At 30.8% G+C, this 22,896-nt stretch overlaps 2 protein-coding genes across 2 annotated transcripts; one reads left to right on the plus strand and one right to left on the minus strand.

The window, feature by feature from the left end:
- Window positions 1-14,991: 14,991 nt before the first annotated feature.
- LOC130184540 (acyl carrier protein, mitochondrial-like) lies at window positions 14,992-18,307 on the minus strand. Its single transcript, XM_056400492.1, has 5 exons — window positions 18,094-18,307; window positions 16,716-16,835; window positions 16,194-16,281; window positions 15,399-15,514; window positions 14,992-15,278 (listed from the first exon to the last, which is right to left on the minus strand). The coding sequence occupies exons 1-4, from the start codon at window positions 18,262-18,264 to the stop codon at window positions 15,423-15,425; spliced, it is 471 nt and encodes a 156-aa protein (XP_056256467.1). The 5' UTR covers window positions 18,265-18,307; the 3' UTR covers window positions 14,992-15,278; window positions 15,399-15,422.
- A 373-nt stretch (window positions 18,308-18,680) lies between these two features.
- On the plus strand, window positions 18,681-22,332 carry dctn5 (dynactin 5). Its single transcript, XM_056401201.1, has 6 exons — window positions 18,681-18,848; window positions 19,033-19,101; window positions 19,227-19,345; window positions 20,069-20,180; window positions 21,105-21,207; window positions 21,299-22,332. Exons 1-6 carry the CDS (start codon window positions 18,801-18,803, stop codon window positions 21,394-21,396), a joined length of 549 nt encoding a protein of 182 aa, XP_056257176.1. The 5' UTR covers window positions 18,681-18,800; the 3' UTR covers window positions 21,397-22,332.
- Window positions 22,333-22,896: the final 564 nt, after the last annotated feature.

Genomic DNA, 22,896 nt, shown 5'->3' on the forward strand with positions numbered 1-22,896 from the left:
CAAACAAAACAGGAAGTACCTTTTTATTTTCAAACGTCTTCCTCGGGTCATCAAAGGATTTTATCTTAAACTTCGGGGGAAACTGCACTTTTTGAAGGACAATCTTTATTTGTATGGGTATAAAAATTGACAAAAACGAAGTCGCCTGATATTACAAGGTATAGAAAACCAACTCCAGTGTGCTCTAATAATGAATGTCTCCTCTGATGCTGTCTGTCTGTTTGGTTTCATTTAATCTTTATTCTCCTTCCTTTGTTGCTTGGTTTGTTCTGTATTTTTTTTCTCCTTATTTTTCTGGATTTTAGTGCTCTTAAGAGAATCTGTACTAAGGTGTAGAGTAGTAGGTAGTAGGTCTTCTGTTGGCTGTACTCGTATACTGATTACTGTTTGTAACCCTCTGGCTCCTGCAGCCAGCATACAAAGCTGTATAACTTGGGTACAACCCTCAATAAAAGACTAACAATGACTCAGTGGTCGCCTCCTGGAGTTTTTATTTCTCCTTCTCTGGTTGTTGATAAAAGTGTGGCACAGTTCTTAACCATTTAAATAGTTTGTTTTCTATAGTAAAGGCCCGTTTTTTTTCCTCTGTCAGTTTACCTTCCATGTTTTTTGTTTTAACTTAAAAGTATTTAACTGACTCCTACATTTGCCACAACCCCCACAATTCATAACCATCTTTCAGCAGACCTTTCCCCCCACATCTCCAAATTGTAATACATGTAATTGGACTTGAAAGCTTTAATACACGATGTTCAAATTAGTTTTTAAATCTCTTTTCTTGGTCTCAGGTGAAACTATAGTGGGTTATTAGGTCAGACCACTGCTGTTATTCTGTTTCCAGCATTGTTAATTTAAGTTTATTTGTGGTTTCCACTATTATTTCAGATGAACAGTCATATGAACAGTGAGCTGTTCTCAAGAACATCTGATTATGGTGACACTGTTTGAATGACATGAGTATGAATAAATCTGAATTTGCTAACCTGTTATGTGGTGTGTTTCTTTGTTTGAATATTTTACTGCAGGGGATTTGTGTAAAGTTTCTATGGTGGTTTTAATGTAGTGCATGTACTCAATGGTACTTGCAGAATACCTATGCAAGCACAGGGAGAACATTCAAACTCCACACAGAAGGGCCCCAGGCCTGGGGTGTGAACCAAGAACCTTCTCACTGTGAGGCGACGATTCTAACTACTGCAACACCATTCCATCCCATGAATAAATTATAGTATAGTAAGTCATAAAAATATCAAAGTATAATAAGGCATAAAAATGTCATAATATAAGGAGTCATAAAGATGTCATAGTATAGTAGGCATAAAAAGTAGTAATAATGTCATAGTATAATAAGTCATAAAAAGTCATAAAACAGTCATAGTAGAGTAAGGCATAAAAACCAATAAAAGTAATTTTTAAAAAGAGGCATAAAAATGTCATAGTATAATAAGGCCTAAAAATGTCATAGTATAGTATGGCATAAAAAATAATAAAAATGTCATAGTATAATAAGGCCTAAAAATGTCATAGTATAATAAGGCATAAAAATGTCATGGTATATTGAGGCATGAAATGTCATAGTATAGTAAGGCATAAAAATGTCATAGTATAGTAAGGCATAAAAATGTCATAGTATAATAAGGCCTAAAAATGGCATAGTATAATATGGCATAAAAATGTCATGGTATAGTGAGGCATAAAAAGTAATAAAAATGTCATAGTATAATAAGGCCTAAAAATGTCATAGTATAATAAGGCATAAAAATGTCATGGTATAGTGAGGCATAAAAATGTCATAGCATAAAAATTAATAAAAATGTCATACTATAATAAGGCCTAAAAATGTCATAGTATAATGAGGCCTAAAAATGTCATAGTATAATATGTAAGAAAATGTCATGGTAAAGGAAGGCATAAAAATGTCATAGTATAATAAGGCCTAAAAATGTCATAGTATAATAAGGCATAAAAATGTCATAGTATAATAAGGCATAAAAATGTCATAGTATAGTAAGGTATAAAAAGTTAAAAAAGTGTCATAGTATAATATGGCAAAAAAATGTCATAGTATAGGAAGGCATTAAAATGTCGTAGTATAAAAAGTCATAAAAATATCATAGTATAGTAAGGCATAAAAAGTAATAAAAATGTCATAGTATAATGAGGCCTAAAAATGTCATAGTATAGTAAGGCATAAAAATGTCATAGTATAATAAGGCATAAAAATGTCATAGTATAATATGGCAGAAAATGTCATGGTAAAGGAAGGCCTAAAAATGTCATAGTATAATAAGGCATAAAAATGTCATAGTATAGTAAGGCATAAAAAGTAATAAAAATGTCATAGTATAATAAGGCCTAAAAATGTCATAGTATAAAAAGTCATAAAAATATCATAGTATAGTAAGGCATAAAAAGTAATAAAAATGTCATAGTATAATAATGCCTAAAAATGTCATAGTATAGTAAGGCATAAAAATGTCATAGTATAATAAGGCATAACAATGTCATAGTATAAAAATTCATAAAAATATCATAGTATAGTAAGGCATGAAAAGTAATAAAAATGTCATGTTATAATAAGGCATAAAAATGTCATAGTTTAAAAAATCATAAAAATGTCATAGTATAGTAAGGCATAAAAAGTAATAAAAATGTCATGTTATAATAAGGCATAAAAATGTCATAGTATAGTAAGGCATAAAAAGTAATAAAAATGTCATGTTATAATAAGGCATAAAAATGTCATAGTATAGTAAGGCATAAAAAGTAGTAAAAATGTCATAGTATAATAAGGCCTAAAAATGTCATAGTATAGTAAGGCATAAAAATGTCATAGTATAAAAAGGCCTAAAAATGTCATAGTATAATATGGCATAAAAATGTCATAATATAAAAAGTCATAAAAATGTCATAGTATAGTAAGGCATAAAAAGTAATAAAAATGTCATGTTATAATAAGGCATAAAAATGTCATAGTGTGAATAGTCATAAAAATGTCATAGTATAGTAAGGCATAAAAAGTAATAAAAATGTCATAGTATACTATGGCATAAAAATGTCATGTTATAATAAGGCATGAAAATGTCATAGTATAGTAAGGCATAAAAAGTAATAAAAATGTCATAGTATAATAAGGCATAAAAATGTCATAGTATAGTAAGGCATAAAAAGTAATAAAAATGTCATAGTATAATAAGGCCTAAAAATGTCATAGTATAAAAAGTCATAAAAATATCATAGTATAGTAAGGCATAAAAAGTAATAAAAATGTCATAGTATAATAATGCCTAAAAATGTCATAGTATAGTAAGGCATAAAAATGTCATAGTATAATAAGGCATAACAATGTCATAGTATAAAAATTCATAAAAATATCATAGTATAGTAAGGCATGAAAAGTAATAAAAATGTCATGTTATAATAAGGCATAAAAATGTCATAGTTTAAAAAATCATAAAAATGTCATAGTATAGTAAGGCATAAAAAGTAATAAAAATGTCATGTTATAATAAGGCATAAAAATGTCATAGTATAGTAAGGCATAAAAAGTAATAAAAATGTCATGTTATAATAAGGCATAAAAATGTCATAGTATAGTAAGGCATAAAAAGTAGTAAAAATGTCATAGTATAATAAGGCCTAAAAATGTCATAGTATAGTAAGGCATAAAAATGTCATAGTATAAAAAGGCCTAAAAATGTCATAGTATAATATGGCATAAAAATGTCATAATATAAAAAGTCATAAAAATGTCATAGTATAGTAAGGCATAAAAAATAATAAAAATGTCATGTTATAATAAGGCATAAAAATGTCATAGTGTGAATAGTCATAAAAATGTCATAGTATAGTAAGGCATAAAAAGTAATAAAAATGTCATAGTATACTATGGCATAAAAATGTCATGTTATAATAAGGCATGAAAATGTCATAGTATAGTAAGGCATAAAAAGTAATAAAAATGTCATAGTATAATAATGCCTAAAAATGTCATAGTATAGTAAGGCATAAAAATGTCATAGTATAATAAGGCATAACAATGTCATAGTATAGTAAGGCATAAAAAGTAATAAAAATGTCATAGTATAGTAAGGCATAAAAAGTAATAAAAATGTCATAGTATAATGAGGCCTAAAAATGTCATAATATAAAAAGTCATAAAAATGTCATGGTAAAGGAAGGCATAAAAATGTCATAGTATAAAAAGGCCTAAAAATGTCATAGTATAATAAGGCATAAAAATATCATAGTATAGTAAGGCATAAAAATGTCATAGTATAGTAAGGCATAAAAAGTAATAAAAATGTCATAGTATAAAAAGGCCTAAAAATGTCATGGTATAGTGAGGCATAAAAAGTAATAAAAATGTCATAGTATAATAAGGCATAAAAATGTCATAATATAGTAAGGCATAAAAATGTCATAGTATAGTAAGGCATAAAAATGTCATAGTATAATAAGGCCTAAAAATGTCATAGTATAAAAAGTCATAAAAATATCATAGTATAGTAAGGCATAAAAAGTAATAAAAATGTCATAGTATAATAAGGCATAAAAATGTCATAGTATAAAAAGTCATAAAAATGTCATAGTATAGTAAGGCATAAAAAGTAATAAAAATGTCATGTTATAATAAGGCATAAAAATGTCATAGTATAAAAAGTCATAAAAATGTCATAGTATAGTAAGGCATAAAAAAGTCATAAAAATGTCATAGTATACTATGGCATAAAAATGTCATAGTATACTATGGCATAAAAATGTCATAGTATAATAAGGCATAAAAAAGTCATAAAAATGTCATAGTATAGTAAGGCATAAAAAGTAATAAAAATGTCATAGTATATTAAGGCATAAAAAAGTCATAAAAATGTCATAGTATAGTAAGGCATAAAAATGTCATGTATAATAAGGCATAAAAATGTCATAGTATAGTAAGGCATAAAAATGTCATAGTATAATAAGGCATAAAAATGTCATAGTATAATATGGCATAAAAATGTCATGTATAATAAGGCATAAAAATGTCATGGTATAGTAAGGCATAAAAATGTCATAGTATATAAGGCATAAAAAGTAATAAAAATGTCATAGTATAATAATGCCTAAAAATGTCATAGTATAGTAAGGCATAAAAATGTCATAGTATAATAAGGCATAAAAATGTCATAGTATAATAAGGCATAAAAATGTCATAGTATAAAAAGTCATAAAAATATCATAGTATAGTAAGGCATGAAAAGTAATAAAAATGTCATGTTATAATAAGTCATAAAAATGTCATAGTATATAAGGCATAAAAAGTCATAAAAAAGTCATAAAAATGTCATCGTATAATAAGGCATAAAAATGTCATAGTATAGTAAGGTATAAAAAGTAAAAGAAATGTCATAGTATAATAAGGCCTAAAAATGTCATAGTATAAAAAGTCATAAAAATGTAATAGTATAGTAAGGCATAAAAAGTAATAAAAATGTCATAGTATAATAAGGCCTAAAAAAGTCATAGTATAGTAAGGCATAAAAATGTCATAGTATAAAAAGGCCTAAAAATGTCATAGTATAATATGGCATAAAAATGTCATAGTATAATAAGGCATAAAAAGTCATAAAAATGTCATAGTATAGTAAGGCATAAAAAGTAATAAAAATGTCATGTTATAATAAGGCATAAAAATGTCATAGTGTGAATAGTCATAAAAATGTCATAGTATAGTAAGGCATAAAAAGTAATAAAAATGTCATAGTATACTATGGCATAAAAATGTCATGTTATAATAAGGCATGAAAATGTCATAGTATAGTAAGGCATAAAAAGTAATAAAAATGTCATAGTATAATAATGCCTAAAAATGTCATAGTATAGTAAGGCATAAAAATGTCATAGTATAATAAGGCATAACAATGTCATAGTATAAAAATTCATAAAAATATCATAGTATAGTAAGGCATGAAAAGTAATAAAAATGTCATGTTATAATAAAGCATAAAAATGTCATAGTGTGAATAGTCATAAAAATGTCATAGTATACTATGGCATAAAAATGTCATGTTATAATAAGGCATGAAAATGTCATGGTATAGTGAGGCATAAAAAGTAATAAAAATGTCATAGTATAATAAGGCCTAAAAATGTCATAGTATAATAAGGCATAAAAATGTCATGGTATAGTGAGGCATAAAAATGTCATAGCATAAAAATTAATAAAAATGTCATACTATAATAAGGCCTAAAAATGTCATAGTATAGTAAGGCCTAAAAATGTCATAGTATAATAAGGCATAAAAATATCATAGTATAGTAAGGCATAAAAAGTAATAAAAATGTCATAGTATAATAAGGCCTAAAAATGTCATAGTATAATAAGGCATAAAAATGTCATAGTATAAAAAGTCATAAAAATATCATAGTATAGTAAGGCATAAAAAGTAATAAAAATGTCATAGTATAATAATGCCTAAAAATGTCATAGTATAGTAAGGCATAAAAATGTCATAGTATAATAAGGCATAACAATGTCATAGTATAAAAATTCATAAAAATGTCATAGTATAGTAAGGAATAAAAAGTAATAAAAATGTCATGTTATAATAAAGCATAAAAATGTCATAGTGTGAATAGTCATAAAAATGTCATAGTATACTATGGCATAAAAATGTCATGTTATAATAAGGCATGAAAATGTCATAGTATAGTAAGGCATAAAAAGTAATAAAAATGTCATAGTATAATAATGCCTAAAAATGTCATAGTATAGTAAGGCATAAAAATGTCATAGTATAATAAGGCATAACAATGTCATAGTATAAAAATTCATAAAAATATCATAGTATAGTAAGGCATGAAAAGTAATAAAAATGTCATGTTATAATAAGGCATAAAAATGTCATAGTTTAAAAAGTCATAAAAATGTCATAGTATAGTAAGGCATAAAAAGTAATAAAAATGTCATGTTATAATAAGGCATAAAAATGTCATAGTATAGTAAGGCATAAAAAGTAATAAAAATGTCATAGTATAATAAGGCCTAAAAATGTCATAGTATAGTAAGGCATAAAAATGTCATAGTATAAAAAGGCCTAAAAATGTCATAGTATAATATGGCATAAAAATGTCATAATATAAAAAGTCATAAAAATGTCATAGTATAGTAAGGCATAAAAAGTAATAAAAATGTCATGTTATAATAAGGCATAAAAATGTCATAGTGTGAATAGTCATAAAAATGTCATAGTATAGTAAGGCATAAAAAGTAATAAAAATGTCATAGTATACTATGGCATAAAAATGTCATGGTATAGGAAGGCATAAAAATGTCGTAGTATAAAAAGTCATAAAAATATCATAGTATAGTAAGGCATAAAAAGTAATAAAAATGTCATAGTATAATGAGGCCTAAAAATGTCATATTATAATATGGCATAAAAATGTCATGGTAAAGGAAGGCATAAAAATGTCATAGTATAAAAAGGCCTATAAATGTCATAGTATAATAAGGCATAAAAATATCATAGTATAAAAAGGCATAAAAATGTCATAGTATAAAAAGTCATAACAATATCCTAGTATAGTAAGGCATAAAAAGTAATAAAAATGTCATAGTATAGTAAGGCATAAAAAGTAATAAAAATGTCATAGTATAATGAGGCCTAAAAATGTCATATTATTATATGGCATAAAAATGTCATAGTATAAAAAGGCCTATAAATGTCATAGTATAATAAGGCATAAAAATATCATAGTATAAAAAGGCCTAAAAATGTCATAGTATAGTAAGGCATAAAAAGTAATAAAAATGTCATAGTATAAAAAGTCATAAAAATGTCATGGTATAGTAAGGCATAAAAAATAATAAAAATGTCATAGTATAATAAGGCCTAAAAATGTCATAGTATAATAAGGCCTAAAAATGTCGTAGTATAAAAAGTCATAAAAATATCACAGTATAGTAAGGCGTAAAAAGTAATAAAGATGTCATAGTATAATGAGGCCTAAAAATGTCATATTATAATATGGCATAAAAATGTCATGGTAAAGGAAGGCATAAAAATGTCATACTATAAAAAGGCCTATAAATGTCATAGTATAATAAGGCATAAAAATATCATAGTATAAAAAGGCATAAAAATGTCATAGTATAAAAAGTCATAACAATATCCTAGTATAGTAAGGCATAAAAAGTAATAAAAATGTCATAGTATAGTAAGGCATAAAAAGTAATAAAAATGTCATAGTATAATGAGGCCTAAAAATGTCATATTATTATATGGCATAAAAATGTCATAGTATAAAAAGGCCTATAAATGTCATAGTATAATAAGGCATAAAAATATCATAGTATAAAAAGGCCTAAAAATGTCATAGTATAGTAAGGCATAAAAAGTAATAAAAATGTCATAGTATAAAAAGTCATAAAAATGTCATGGTATAGTAAGGCATAAAAAATAATAAAAATGTCATAGTATAATAAGGCCTAAAAATGTCATAGTATAATAAGGCCTAAAAATGTCGTAGTATAAAAAGTCATAAAAATATCACAGTATAGTAAGGCGTAAAAAGTAATAAAGATGTCATAGTATAATGAGGCCTAAAAATGTCATATTATAATATGGCATAAAAATGTCATGGTAAAGGAAGGCATAAAAATGTCATACTATAAAAAGGCCTATAAATGTCATAGTATAATAAGGCATAAAAATATCATAGTATAAAAAGGCCTAAAAATGTCATAGTATAAAAAGTCATAAAAATATCATAGTATAGTAAGGCATAAAAAGTAATAAAAATGTCATAGTATAGTAAGGCATAAAAAGTTATAAAAATGTCATAGTATAATGAGGTCTAAAAATGTCATATTATAATATGGCATAAAAATGTCATGGTAAAGGAAGGCATAAAAATGTCATAGTATAAAAAGGCCTATAAATGTCATAGTATAATAAGGCATAAAAATATCATAGTATAAAAAGGCATAAAAATGTCATAGTATAGTAAGGCATAAAAAGTAATAAAAATGTCATAGTATAAAAAGTCATAAAAATGTCATGGTATAGTAAGGCATAAAAAGTAATAAAAATGTCATAGTATAATAAGGCATAAGAATGTCATATTATAATAAGGCCTAAAAATGTCATAGTATAGTAAGGCATAAAAATGTCATAGTATAATAAGGCCTAAAAATGTCATAGTATAAAAAGTCATAAAAATATCATAGTATAGTAAGGCATAAAAAGTAATAAAAATGTCATAGTATAATAAGGCCTAAAAATGTCATAGTATAAAAAGTCATAAAAATGTCATAGTATAGTAAGGCATAAAAAGTAATAAAAATGTCATGTTATAATAAGGCATAAAAATGTCATAGTATAAAAAGTCATAAAAATGTCATAGTATAGTAAGGCATAAAAAGTAATAAAAATGTCATAGTATACTAAGGCCTAAAAATGTCATAGTATACTAAGGCCTAAAAATGTCACAGTAAAATAAGGCATAAAAAGTCATAAAAAAGTCATAGTATAGTAAGCCATAAAAGCTAATAAAAGTAATTAAAAAAAAGGCATAAAAATGTCATAGTATAGTAAGTCATAAAAATGTCAGTATAATAAGGCATAAAAATGTCTTAGTATAGTAAGGCATAAAAATGTCATAGTATAATAAGGCATAAATTGTCATAGTATAATATGGCTTAAAAATGTCATGGTATAATAAGGCATAAAAATGTCATGGTATAGTAAGTCATAAAAATGTCATTGTATATATAATAAGGCATAAAAATGGCATAGTATAATAAGGCCTAAAAATGTCATAGTATAGTAAGGCATAAAAAATGTAATAGTATAGTAAGGCATAAAAATGTCATAGTATAAAAAGGCATAAAAATGTCATAGTATAAAAAGTCATAAAAATGTCATAGTATAGTAAGGCATGAAAAGTAATAAAAATGTCATAGTATACTAAGGCCTAAAAATGTCATAGTATACTAAGGCCTAAAAATGTCACAGTAAAATAAGGCATAAAAAGTCATAAAAAAGTCATAGTATAGTAAGCCATAAAAGCTAATAAAAGTAATTAAAAAAAAGGCATAAAAATGTCATAGTATAGTAAGTCATAAAAATGTCAGTATAATAAGGCATAAAAATGTCTTAGTATAGTAAGGTATAAAAAGCAAAAGAAATGTCATAGTATAATAAGGCATAAATTGTCATAGTATAATATGGCTTAAAAATGTCATGGTATAATAAGGCATAAAAATGTCATGGTATAGTAAGTCATAAAAATGTCATTGTATATATAATAAGGCATAAAAATGGCATAGTATAATAAGGCCTAAAAATGTCATAGTATAGTAAGGCATAAAAATGTCATAGTATAATAAGGCATAAAAATGTCATAGTATAATAAGGCATAAAAATGTCATAGTATAAAAAGTCATAAAAATATCATAGTATAGTAAGGCATGAAAAGTAATAAAAATGTCATGTTATAATAAGTCATAAAAATGTCATAGTATAGTAAGGCATAAAAAGTAATAAAAATGTCATCGTATAATAAGGCATAAAAATGTCATAGTATAGTAAGGTATAAAAAGTAAAAGAAATGTCATAGTATAATAAGGCCTAAAAATGTCATAGTATAAAAAGTCATAAAAATGTAATAGTATAGTAAGGCATAAAAAGTAATAAAAATGTCATAGTATAATAAGGCCTAAAAAAGTCATAGTATAGTAAGGCATAAAAATGTGATAGTATAATATGGCATAAAAATGTCATGGTATAGGAAGGCATAAAAATGTCATGGTATAGGAAGGCATAAAAATGTCATAGTATAATAAGGCCTAAAAATGTCATAGTATAAAAAGTCATAAAAATGTCAGTATAATAAGGCATAAAAATGTCATAGTATAGTAAGGCATAAAAATGTCATAGTATAATAAGGCATAAATTGTCATAGTATAATATGGCTTAAAAATGTCATGGTATAATAAGGCATAAAAATGTCATGGTATAGTAAGTCATAAAAATGTCATTGTATATATAATAAGGCATAAAAATGGCATAGTATAATAAGGCCTAAAAATGTCATAGTATAGTAAGGCATAAAAATGTCATAGTATAATAAGGCATAAAAATGTCATAGTATAAAAAGTCATAAAAATATCATAGTATAGTAAGGCATGAAAAGTAATAAAAATGTCATGTTATAATAAGTCATAAAAATGTCATAGTATAGTAAGGCATAAAAAGTAATAAAAATGTCATAGTATAGTAAGGCATAAAAAGTAATAAAAATGTCATAGTATAATAAGGCCTAAAAATGTCATAGTATAAAAAGTCATAAAAATATCATAGTATAGTAAGGCATAAAAAGTAATAAAAATGTCATGTTATAATAAGGCATAAAAATGTCATAGTATAAAAAGTCATAAAAATGTCATAGTATAGTAAGGCATAAAAAGTAATAAAAATGTCATAGTATAATAAGGCCTAAAAATGTCATAGTATAATAAGGCATACAAATGTCACAGTAAAATAAGGCATAAAAATGTCATAGTATAATAAGGCATAAAAAGTCATAAAAAAGTCATAGTATAGTAAGCCATAAAAGCTAATAAAAGTAATAAAAAAAAAGGCATAAAAATGTCATAGTATAGTAAGTCATAAAAATGTCATTATAATAAGGCATAAAAATGTCATAGTATAGTAAGGCATAAAAATGTCATAGTATAATAAGGCATAAATTGTCATAGTATAATATGGCTTAAAAATGTCATGGTATAATAAGGCATAAAAATGTCATGGTATAGTAAGTCATAAAAATGTCATTGTATATATAATAAGGCATAAAAATGGCATAGTATAATATGGCATAAAAATGTCATGGTATAGGAAGGCATAAATATGTCATGGTATAGTAAGTCATAAAAATGTCATAGTATAATAAGGCCTAAAAATGGCATAGTATAATATGGCATAAAAATGTCATGGTATAGTGAGGCATAAAAAGTAATAAAAATGTCATAGTATAATAAGGCCTAAAAATGTCATAGTATAATAAGGCATAAAAATGTCACGGTATAGTGAGGCATAAAAATGTCATAGTATAATAAGGCATAAATTGTCATAGTATAATATGGCTTAAAAATGTCATGGTATAATAAGGCATAAAAATGTCATGGTATAGTAAGTCATAAAAATATCATTGTATAATAAGGCATAAAAATGTCATAGTATAATAAGACATAAAAATGTCATAGTATAATAAGGCATAAAAATGTCATAGTATAATATGGCATAAAAAGTCATAAAACAGTCATAGTATAGTAAGGCATAAAAACTAATAAAAGTAATTTAAAAAAAAAAAAGGCATAAAAATGTCATAGTATATTAAGTCATAAAAATGTCAGTATAATAAGGCATAAAAATGTCATAGTATAGTAAGGCATAAAAATGTCATAGTATAATAAGGCATAAATTGTCATATTATAATATGGCTTAAAAATGTCATGGTATAATAACGCATAAAAATGTCATGGTATATTAAGTCATAAAATTGTCATTGTATAATAAGGCCTAAAAATGTCATAGTATAATAAGACATAAAAATGTCATAGTATAATAAGGCATAAAAATGTCATAGTATAGTAAGGCATAAAAATGTCATAGTATAATAAGGCATAAATTGTCATAGTATAATATGGCTTAAAAATGTCATGGTATAATAAGGCATAAAAATGTCATGGTATAGTAAGTCATAAAAATGTCATTGTATATATAATAAGGCATAAAAATGGCATAGTATAATATGGCATAAAAATGTCATGGTATAGGAAGGCATAAATATGTCATGGTATAGTAAGTCATAAAAATGTCATAGTATAATAAGGCCTAAAAATGGCATAGTATAATATGGCATAAAAATGTCATGGTATAGTGAGGCATAAAAAGTAATAAAAATGTCATAGTATAATAAGGCCTAAAAATGTCATAGTATAATAACGCATAAAAATGTCACGGTATAGTGAGGCATAAAAATGTCATAGTATAATAAGGCATAAATTGTCATAGTATAATATGGCTTAAAAATGTCATGGTATAATAAGGCATAAAAATGTCATGGTATAGTAAGTCATAAAAATATCATTGTATAATAAGGCATAAAAATGTCATAGTATAATAAGACATAAAAATGTCATAGTATAATAAGGCATAAAAATGTCATAGTATAATATGGCATAAAAAGTCATAAAACAGTCATAGTATAGTAAGGCATAAAAACTAATAAAAGTAATTTTAAAAAAAAAAGGCATAAAAATGTCATAGTATATTAAGTCATAAAAATGTCAGTATAATAAGGCATAAAAATGTCATAGTATAGTAAGGCATAAAAATGTCATAGTATAATAAGGCATAAATTGTCATATTATAATATGGCTTAAAAATGTCATGGTATAATAACGCATAAAAATGTCATGGTATATTAAGTCATAAAATTGTCATTGTATAATAAGGGATAAAAATGTCATAGTATAATAAGGCATAAAAATGTCATGGTATAGTAAGGCATAAAAATGTCATAGTATAATAAGGCATAAAAATGTCATAGTATAATATGGCATAAAAATGTCATGGTATAGGAAGGCATAAATATGTCATGGTATAGTAAGTCATAAAAATGTCATAGTATAATAAGGCATAAAAATGTCATAGTATAATAAGGCCTAAAAATGTCATAGTATAATATGACATAAAAATGTCATAGTATAATATGGCATAAAAATGTCATGGTATAGGAAGGCATAAATATGTCATGGTATAGTAAGTCATAAAATGTCATGGTATAATAAGGCATAAAAATGTCATAGTATAGTAAGTCATAAAAATGTCATAGTATAATAAGGCATAAAAATGTCATAGTATAATAAGACATAAAAATGTCATAGTATAATAAGGCCTAAAAATGTCATAGTATAATAAGGCATAAAACAGTCATAGTATAGTAAGGCATAAAAACCAATAAAAGTAATTTTTTTAAAAAAGGCATAAAAATATCATAGTACAATAAGGAATAAAATGTCATAGTATAGTAAGGCATAAAAAGTCTTAAAGATGTCACTGACCGTTTTTACTTAATGCCTTACTATATTAAGTCAATCAAATGCTAGCATGCCTAACTCAGTTGTCTTGGAGATGTATGCTATTGGAGGGCATACTTGAATGATCTAATATGGTTTCACTCTAACAGTGCGAACTAGTTCACTCAGATATTGGTAGGAACATGTCCCTACTGTCCATATGCAAACCTACAGTTGTCTTATCTTAACCTATAGGCTAATACATCAGAATTAATTTGTTGATTGCATGTTGCATTATTAATCTAAATCTGCAAAGTAATTAAAATTAACAAATGAGTAAGAAGCATAATTTTCCCTCAAACATAACAGAGTACAATCATACAGCAACATAAAATATAGACTCTTCAGTAAAGTAGAAGTAGCCTACCTCAAAATTGTTCTAATGTACTTGAATAGATGTACTACTTTGCCCCACGTATCAGATCACTGGTGTTATTGTTTTAGCACAACTATCCCCATCTTAAAATTACACTGAATCCGTTCATTCTGTAGTGCACACACTGCACGTCTCTATGAGAGACTACAACTCCAGATCAGTGGAAACTTTGGGAAATTGGAATTTAAATAATTTGCATAAATTAAAAAAGCTGTGGATCCAATTGTTTTGGATCAGTATGTAGCTATACTCAGATTGGTTGTTAATAAACAGCAACCTAAAAAATGTCTGATGGGTTCTTTTAGCATTCAGAGGATTTTGTGACCCTTGGGCATAAATAGATTTGGTTATAACTCAGCTTCATGGCTGCCATGTCAAACTGATGAATTCTGACATTTCACCTAACAGCTATATAATACTGTATGTTCATGCTCCTTAAACCTGACAACAGGGAGATTCCAAATATCACACTTTCACAAAAATATACAGCATGTGTCTTTATTGATCTATTCATGAGAAATTATACATCGGAACCATAGGGTGGAGCTGAAGAAGAAGAAAAAAAAGAATCCAAACTGTGATATAACCTTGTTTAATATTTTGTTTTTCTCCGAGCTCCAAAAGCACATGTTCATTTAAATACAGTTAAACACAAGACACGGCAGCACGGTGCCATAATTGACAGAAGAGCTGACGGGGGGGTGGGATTTGATTTGGCGCCCATCTGCTTCACAAGAACTTCCTGTGGGAGTCACGCTGGGATCAACCTCTCTGGGTGAAAAACAAATGTAAGAAATTATTTCTGAGGAACAATGACACAACATCAGAGGGCACGTGTGCGATGTAAGAAAGAAAAGAAAAAAAAGTCAAACGTCTGACTGAGAGACTTACCTCTGTAGTAAGCTATAGAACAGATTATTCATAAACATCCTTCTTGTCTGCGATGTATTGTACAATCTCCTCAGGAGTCATCAACTTCTCTGCTTCTGCATCTGGGATCTCAAAACCTGAAGAATAAAACACACTACACTTAAAAATGTACTTGAATGCGCCACAAAGACCATCAACATCAGCTGCTGATATGCACATAGTACTTAATAGTATAGTAATAAGTATTTCTGGTCTAAAGATCATCACACAGACAAACCAGCCAACCATTCTGATGCCACAGTAAATGTGATTACATATTCTCCTCAAGTTGATTTATCAGCTGGCACTGTAAAGTTGTGTTGCACTGTTGTAGTCAGCTTGTCGTTGTCAAATGAAACCCATGTATCTCAAAATTTGGTGATTTTGAATTGTTCGCATAAGGTATCATATATTCCTAAATTCTAAAATTATTATACGTCTTTAAACCAAACAAACCACTGTCATGAAGCTGACAGCAAACCTGTTTTTATGAACTCAGGCAAAGTTAAGTAAGAAACCATTGACATGGTTAGCATTGTCAGCTCTGTGTTGTTGTACTAAAGCAGATTTCCTCTCACTCCTGCCTAATTTTTAATTTTATAATGCAGTTTTTTCTACATAAATTCCATCACCCCTGTATTTCTCTGTGCAGCATCCCAAAATCTGAGCAATGCCTAAAGAGCTCATGCTTAAGCCTTCAATTTGTAATTTTTCAATGGGCAATCTTGACGGACCAGCTGCTACACAGGCAGGTCGGCATTCCGTCAATGCACTCACCAAACTCATCCTCCATGGCCATGATGATCTCCACTTGGTCCAAGCTGTCCAGACCCAGATCTTTCATGAAGTGGGAGGATGTCTGCAGCTGAGCAGAAATCATCGTTAACATTACAAAGGTCTTTTTTCACAGTCACTGACAAATATTTAGCAGTTTTTACTGTTTCAGCCTCCGACAAGCACCTCAATATCTCATGTACAAATCAGTGTTTATGAAGGTCCAGCAGGTGGAGTGTGTGCATGTTAACATGACCTCTGACAATACGTAGGACTGACAAAATATCATTCAGACACTTGTTTTTCAGGTCACCTCCAATTAAATACAAGTCTCATTTTAAGTCTCATAAATCCATTGAGAATCACTGACATTCAAAGAATGCAATGGCATCAAAACACTACCACATGTGAGCTGCTTCATAACAGAAGACGCATCATATTTCACAGTTCCACAGTTCTCATTCATTGTTAAAAGTAAAAGTGAACAATGTATGATTGACAGGCTAAATCAGTGCTCGCTCTTACCTTTTCTGGGTTGATCTTGTCGTAGAGCTTGAGCACATACATGACACGGTCTTTGATGGTCTCTAAGGTGAGGGGGGGCAGGTCTCCATACTGTCGGCAAAAGACACCCACCGAGGAGACCTAAGCAGGAGGGAAAAGAGAGGGTCAGGAGCAGAGGTGGTGAGGTGGATGTAGGGTGGGGACAGATACAGATGACAGGCTGTGAGCACACGGCCCACAAATCAGCCTGAAGCTGCCTGTGCTCACTTCTCAAATCTGAAAATGCTACAAGCACAAACTGTAAACAGGCTGAGCCCAAAGACTGTGTTACACACAATTATAATGATGCGGGAGAGTCCGGAAGAGCCTTCCAGCACGTGGGATGGAGAGATAATCAGTGTAGAAACATATGGCAAGATGCTATCTTGCAACACATAGCAACACAAGGGCATCCACCATTTTTTAAATTATGTTTAGTTGTTTTTATAGTGTTGTATCAGTGTTTTATGGTGTGCATCATCTCAACTAGACTGCTGTAATGCTCTCTCTTGCAGAGTTAAACAGACAAACAACTGGAAAGCTCCAGCTCCTCAAACTTCATTAAGTTCCAGTGCAAAACAGAACCAACTTCAAAACTTGACTTATGCCGTTTAAAGCAAATCCACTGAGGTAAACAGATGGTGGTTTTCTAACTATACCTAAACTAAGATGCGTCCACATTATAGCAGATTTAAAACTATTCTATTTTCACAAGCTTATGATACGTTATGGTCTGTGTCTGTAGGGTGGAGTTTATAACTCGTGTAATATGATATGTAAATATAGGTTATATATATATATCTATATTTTAACTGACCTTAGTTAAGACAGGACTCGAATAACATAGATGATCATACGAGTAGTTATCATGCTTCCCACACGCAAAAAAACAATAATTAAGGTAATAACATCATGCACAAGAGCAGAACACTTCTGCATGATGCTTATAATTAACAATCTATGCATCCTGCTTAGCTGGCAGTATCATTATCTATCGCTGAACAAGAATAAACCTCACAGTGTTTGAGGGCGCTTAGGTTAAGTCTGAGCACCCAAATGACTGCAGACTTGAGGTGACAGAAAGGAAACAATACAAACGTGTGTCAATGAACTCACCAACTTTGCTAACTAGCTAGCTAGCCAACAAGCAAAACATGCCTGTTGTGTAAGCAAAAATAAAAGCCCTTTCATGGATTTCAGAGGTGATTTACGAATGGCAGGTTTTCCCTAATCTAATAATAAACTGCTTGGATGCCACCATGAACTTTATACAGGCAAGGTTAGCGTAACAGTTTTGAAAGACGTAGGTAGGTCACAGCAAGCGCTAGGCCACGACGGTTCAATGTTACCGGAGACTCACCCGGCTCTGACCGAGCCACCGCGTCCTCCGGCTGTCTGCGGCGAAGGAGAGAGGTCGGTGAATGGATACTGCCGGGGCAGCAGCGGCTCTGACTGCCAGGTTACCGGAGCAAAGCCTCAGCGAAGGCCGGGCGAGCGAGCGGACACACTGCTGCAGGACACGGGCCGCCATGACGGAGAAAAGTGACTGGTGTCTCCCAGCGTGCAAGGCGAAGAAGAATCAGGGTCAAGGGCTCCGCTGTACGCATGCGCACATCACAAACCCTGTCTTTATTCTGCACATTTTTATTTTATTTGTGCATTTTACAGTGTTTTTATTAAACGTAGGATCGAAAATATATAACAGAAATATATAATTTTGATTGACGGTTAAATAAAAATGTGTTGAGGAGCTTGAGTTCACCTCAGGGAGGACCAATCGAGCACAGAATCATTTTACGGATTGGTTGTCTAATAATTATGTAGCTAAAAAAGGTCGAATAATTCAATACTTAATATAATTCACAAAACTCGAGACAATATACTGTAATACTAATTGCGTGTAATTTGTTTGTTTTAACGAAATGCATCGATGATTTTGCCCTCAACTCCTATAGTCTGAAAGTCTATTGATCACAGTCGTCTGAGAACAGAGCAGGGAGCACAAAACAGCGTTAGATATTGGCGTTGAATAATCAGTGGATTAAATATTTTACCAAATTCCAAGCCATGGAGTTGTCTGAAATACTGTACAACAAAGCGGAGTACATTGAGACGGTATTAAGATTGATACTAAGTCATTGCTAGCTAGCTAATCGGTTGCTATTTAGCTAGCTGAAGCTCAACGGGGCGTTGGGCGTTGGATAGCTGAAAATTTTACTTGTGCTGAATTTAGACAGAAATTAAAAACAGAAAAAATGCTTTTGTACAAATATTAACCATTGCTTTGGTTTCATTTCAGGCTTCTGGCAACAAAGTGAGCAGGCAGTCAGTGCTGTGTGGGAGTCAAAATATCGTCCTCAATGGCAAAGTAAGGAAAGAAAAACACAAAATACGGCTAGCTGTTAGTAAATTATACACTTTTGTTACTGTTAATGGGGCTGTGATATAACTGGATTGTTGTTTGTGTGTGTGTGTGTGGTGTCTCTCCTACAGACTATTGTCATGAATGACTGCATCATCAGAGGAGACCTGGCTAATGTCAGGGTGGGCAGACACTGTGTTGTGAAGAGTCGGAGTGTTATTCGGCCGCCTTTTAAAAAGTTTAGCAAAGGGTAAAGTACCTTCCTCTCATTGCAAATATTCCAAAGATTTAGACTAGAGCTGAGTCACATTGACAACACCAAATGTTTTATTATTTTTCATCATTGTTTGACTGAAAGCCTCAATGATCATGTTTGTATGACTGATGTTGTTTGTTTAAAGTGTTTGAACTATGGATAAGTCACTGAGAATGTATTAATTATCTGGACGTAAATGGACATGCAGGCAGAGGCATCCACTCCATGCGTTCAAATGTGTTCAGAAAATTCACTTTGATTTTTATACAGAAGCATTTAAGACCAGAATAAATTGCGTAACAATATTACAACCAAATCAAACGTTTATCACTTGTAAATGTCGGTGCCAGCATCACTCAGTTGCGAGGCTGCAATTAACGATAACCCAAAGGTAGTATGTTTACCATCATAAGACAACAAAAAGAAGCAAATCCTTGCATTGGTGAAGCAGCAACATTTTTTATTTTTCTGGAAAATGACTGGAACAATCAAACATATCAAAATTGTGATTCATTTTTTGTCAGTAAGCTTATTAATGAATCAACTAATTACTTCAGCTTTGAGTAGTAATGTGGCTGATATACGCCAGAGTACTGTAAAGCATATTCTTAACAGTTGGCCGATTTTGTACTTTTGTGTATCAAATGTATGGATGCTGCTTTTCTGTTTAACAAAGATTAAACTTCATCTTCCTCCACCCTTTCTGTTTCCTACCAGAGTGGCGTTTTTCCCACTACACATCGGAGACCACGTCTTCATCGAAGAGGACTGTGTGGTCAATGCAGCACAGATTGGTTCCTATGTCCATATTGGCAAGAACTGTGTCATAGTGAGTGGGATAAAAGCACACACACAACCAAGCTGATAGACAGAAAACAGAAAGTATGCTGAGAAAGGCAAAGCCATTGAGAGGGGACAACAGCAGTAGTGTCTCCTCTTGCCTGTGGTGAAAGAGTCACATGGTAGTCATGTTCAGATGATGTGAATGCAGCAGCAAACTGCTTCAGGCTGCTTTGAGCAGACTCTGTCACAGACCTGGGTTGGAATGTGAAATGAAATACACTGAATTACATGTTTTAATGTAATTGCAGCTGAATTGCAATCTTGCCCAGCAGGACCAGATTACATCTAACTAGAATTGCAAAACTCCACAATTGATACAAAATTAGGATGTTATATGAGGAAAAGCTGAACAAGACAAAAAATTATATTTTGAATGGTATTCGGCTGACCATTGGTGGACTTAATCACTCAGTCAGTCAGTCAGTCAGTCAGTTACTCATGGCCATTTGTGCTTTTTTGGCTGGCCTCATTATTGGAAGATGAAAATGCAGAAGATAAATGCTTATAAATACTTTCTAAATCTAAATGGCTCTAACGTAGTATTCTATTTTGTATTTGTATACCTATTTTGTGGTACAAACGCATCTTCTTCACTGTGATTGCAGGTATAGATGTGATTCGATACGATCCCAAAAGATTTCTTCAAAGTTGCATATACAAAAACATTGCATATCAAACCTGTACCGGGGTTTCTCTTTTAATGCAAGCCTTCAGCTCATCTCAGTTTCCCCTTTTCCATTATAAGGATCATACTTACTGCTCTGTTGTTCTGAACAGCCACCACCCATTGTGGACCACTGCATAACAGACAGGATGCAGAAAAACTTCAGTGTGAGTCAGTGAAAGCATTTGACTCACTAGCAGATTTGTTTGTTAACTCACTTTTGCCTGTTTTGCGTGTTGTGTTCAGGGTCGCCGCTGTGTGCTGAAGGACTGCTGTAAGATTTTAGACAACACTGTGCTTCCTCCTGAGACAGTGGTGCCACCTTTCACTGTCTTCTCTGGATGCCCAGGTCAGTCACACGATACCAACACACACCTGACCCTTCCACATTCTGTGTATCTATCATTTCTTTACCTGCGTTCATCTTTGCTACCTCTCAGGTCTGTTTTCAGGAGAGCTCCCAGAGTGCACACAGGACCTGATGATTGATGTAACCAAGAGCTACTACCAGAAGTTCCTGCCTCTCAGCCAGATCTGAGACCCACCCTCAAAACCTTCAGCAGGGTCCACACCCTTTCCAGCCAGTTCCAGGTCAGGGTTTGGTCTTGACTGTCAAACTGAAATGGACTCTTAGAGCTCAACTCCTATCCTTCATTTACCAGAGGCCTTGAGTTTCTCTGCCCAATGAAAAACAATTGGTCCTGTTTAGAGCCCCTCTATGATTCTGGTTTTTGAGTATGAGAAAAAGCACATAGCTAATGGAATCTGATACAGCTGCAGAGGCAGTTTTGTGTGTTTGCAGCTCCAGATTGCAGAGAGTCTTGAAATGTCTTTTAAATCTGAAAATACTATAAGGTGTTGTTACCAAACTGTTCCAAACAGCATGCTTATGTTTACCACCCAGCTAGTCCTCTTCAAAAACCCTTAGTCTTAGAGTTATGTAGTCATAGATCATTTTTCCTGGTCAGGGTGCCATGGTCCTCCATACGGCTGCTGATAATAACAGAGACCCAGAGAAAGCGATAAGCCCAAGTGTAGGAAGTTATTGCTTCTTGGCAGCAGCAGTAGGTGAAGATGAGGAGGTGGAGGAGCTATGAAAGGAAAGGAGGTGAAGGGTGGAGGTGTTTGAAGGATGTGGGAACACAGCTTGTAAGATACTGTACAACATCCATGGACCAAAACAATAGCAAACAGTTGTGTTTGAGGATGTTGGCTGTACATGTGCATTATTCATATCCACAGTTCATTTGGACAACAGAGCAGCACATTCAAGAAGTTGTTTTAATTTTAATCTTGAAGATTGTGTTTTTGTTTGATTTCTCCTTCACTGGCTTATGCAATTTGTCATAATACATCTTTAACATGGTTTGGAATTTAATTCCATTATGTTTCAAACAATCAAATCAACTGCAGCAGTGATTTGAACATCTCAAATAGTGAAGCTTATAAATAAATATGAATGCTTGAAAATCTGCCTGGTATGAGCTGGCCTCTATCTTTGGAGTTTTCTTATTTTAAAAGGTACACCGTGGAGTATTGACCACTGGTAGTGCTTTGGAGCAACATCTTTATGAGTGTGTACAAGCACAAAGATGTGCATGCATGCGCTCAAGGCTCGAGCATGTAGGCATTACTTTCGTGTGTTTCATACTGTTCTGCATATCGGAAATTGGTGGTGGTAACCTGCAAAGAAGCATAAACAGCACATCAGTCAAGGCAGGGAAGAAAAAGACAAGAAATGTAAACAATTTAGGATTTACAGAGAGTTTTATGAGGAGATACAGTCTAGTCATAAAGCCCTCAAGGTTACAGAGTGTGTTTTGGTAAGACTGAATAATAGTATATATAATAATAAAAATAACCTTTGCTTGTTTACAAAAACATTCAACAGAGCACCTGTAAACATGTAGCCAGAACCTTTTAAGGTGCCCTGTGGAGTTCTCTTGTAAACAAACAAAAGTTGTGTTTATACTCATTGTTGCTCACCAAAACACATCAAGTGTATGCTTCAAATCTAACAAATGTGTTGAATGCATTT

Source organism: Seriola aureovittata, chromosome 17, assembly GCF_021018895.1.
Source record: "Seriola aureovittata isolate HTS-2021-v1 ecotype China chromosome 17, ASM2101889v1, whole genome shotgun sequence".
Lineage (NCBI taxonomy): Eukaryota > Metazoa > Chordata > Actinopteri > Carangiformes > Carangidae > Seriola > Seriola aureovittata.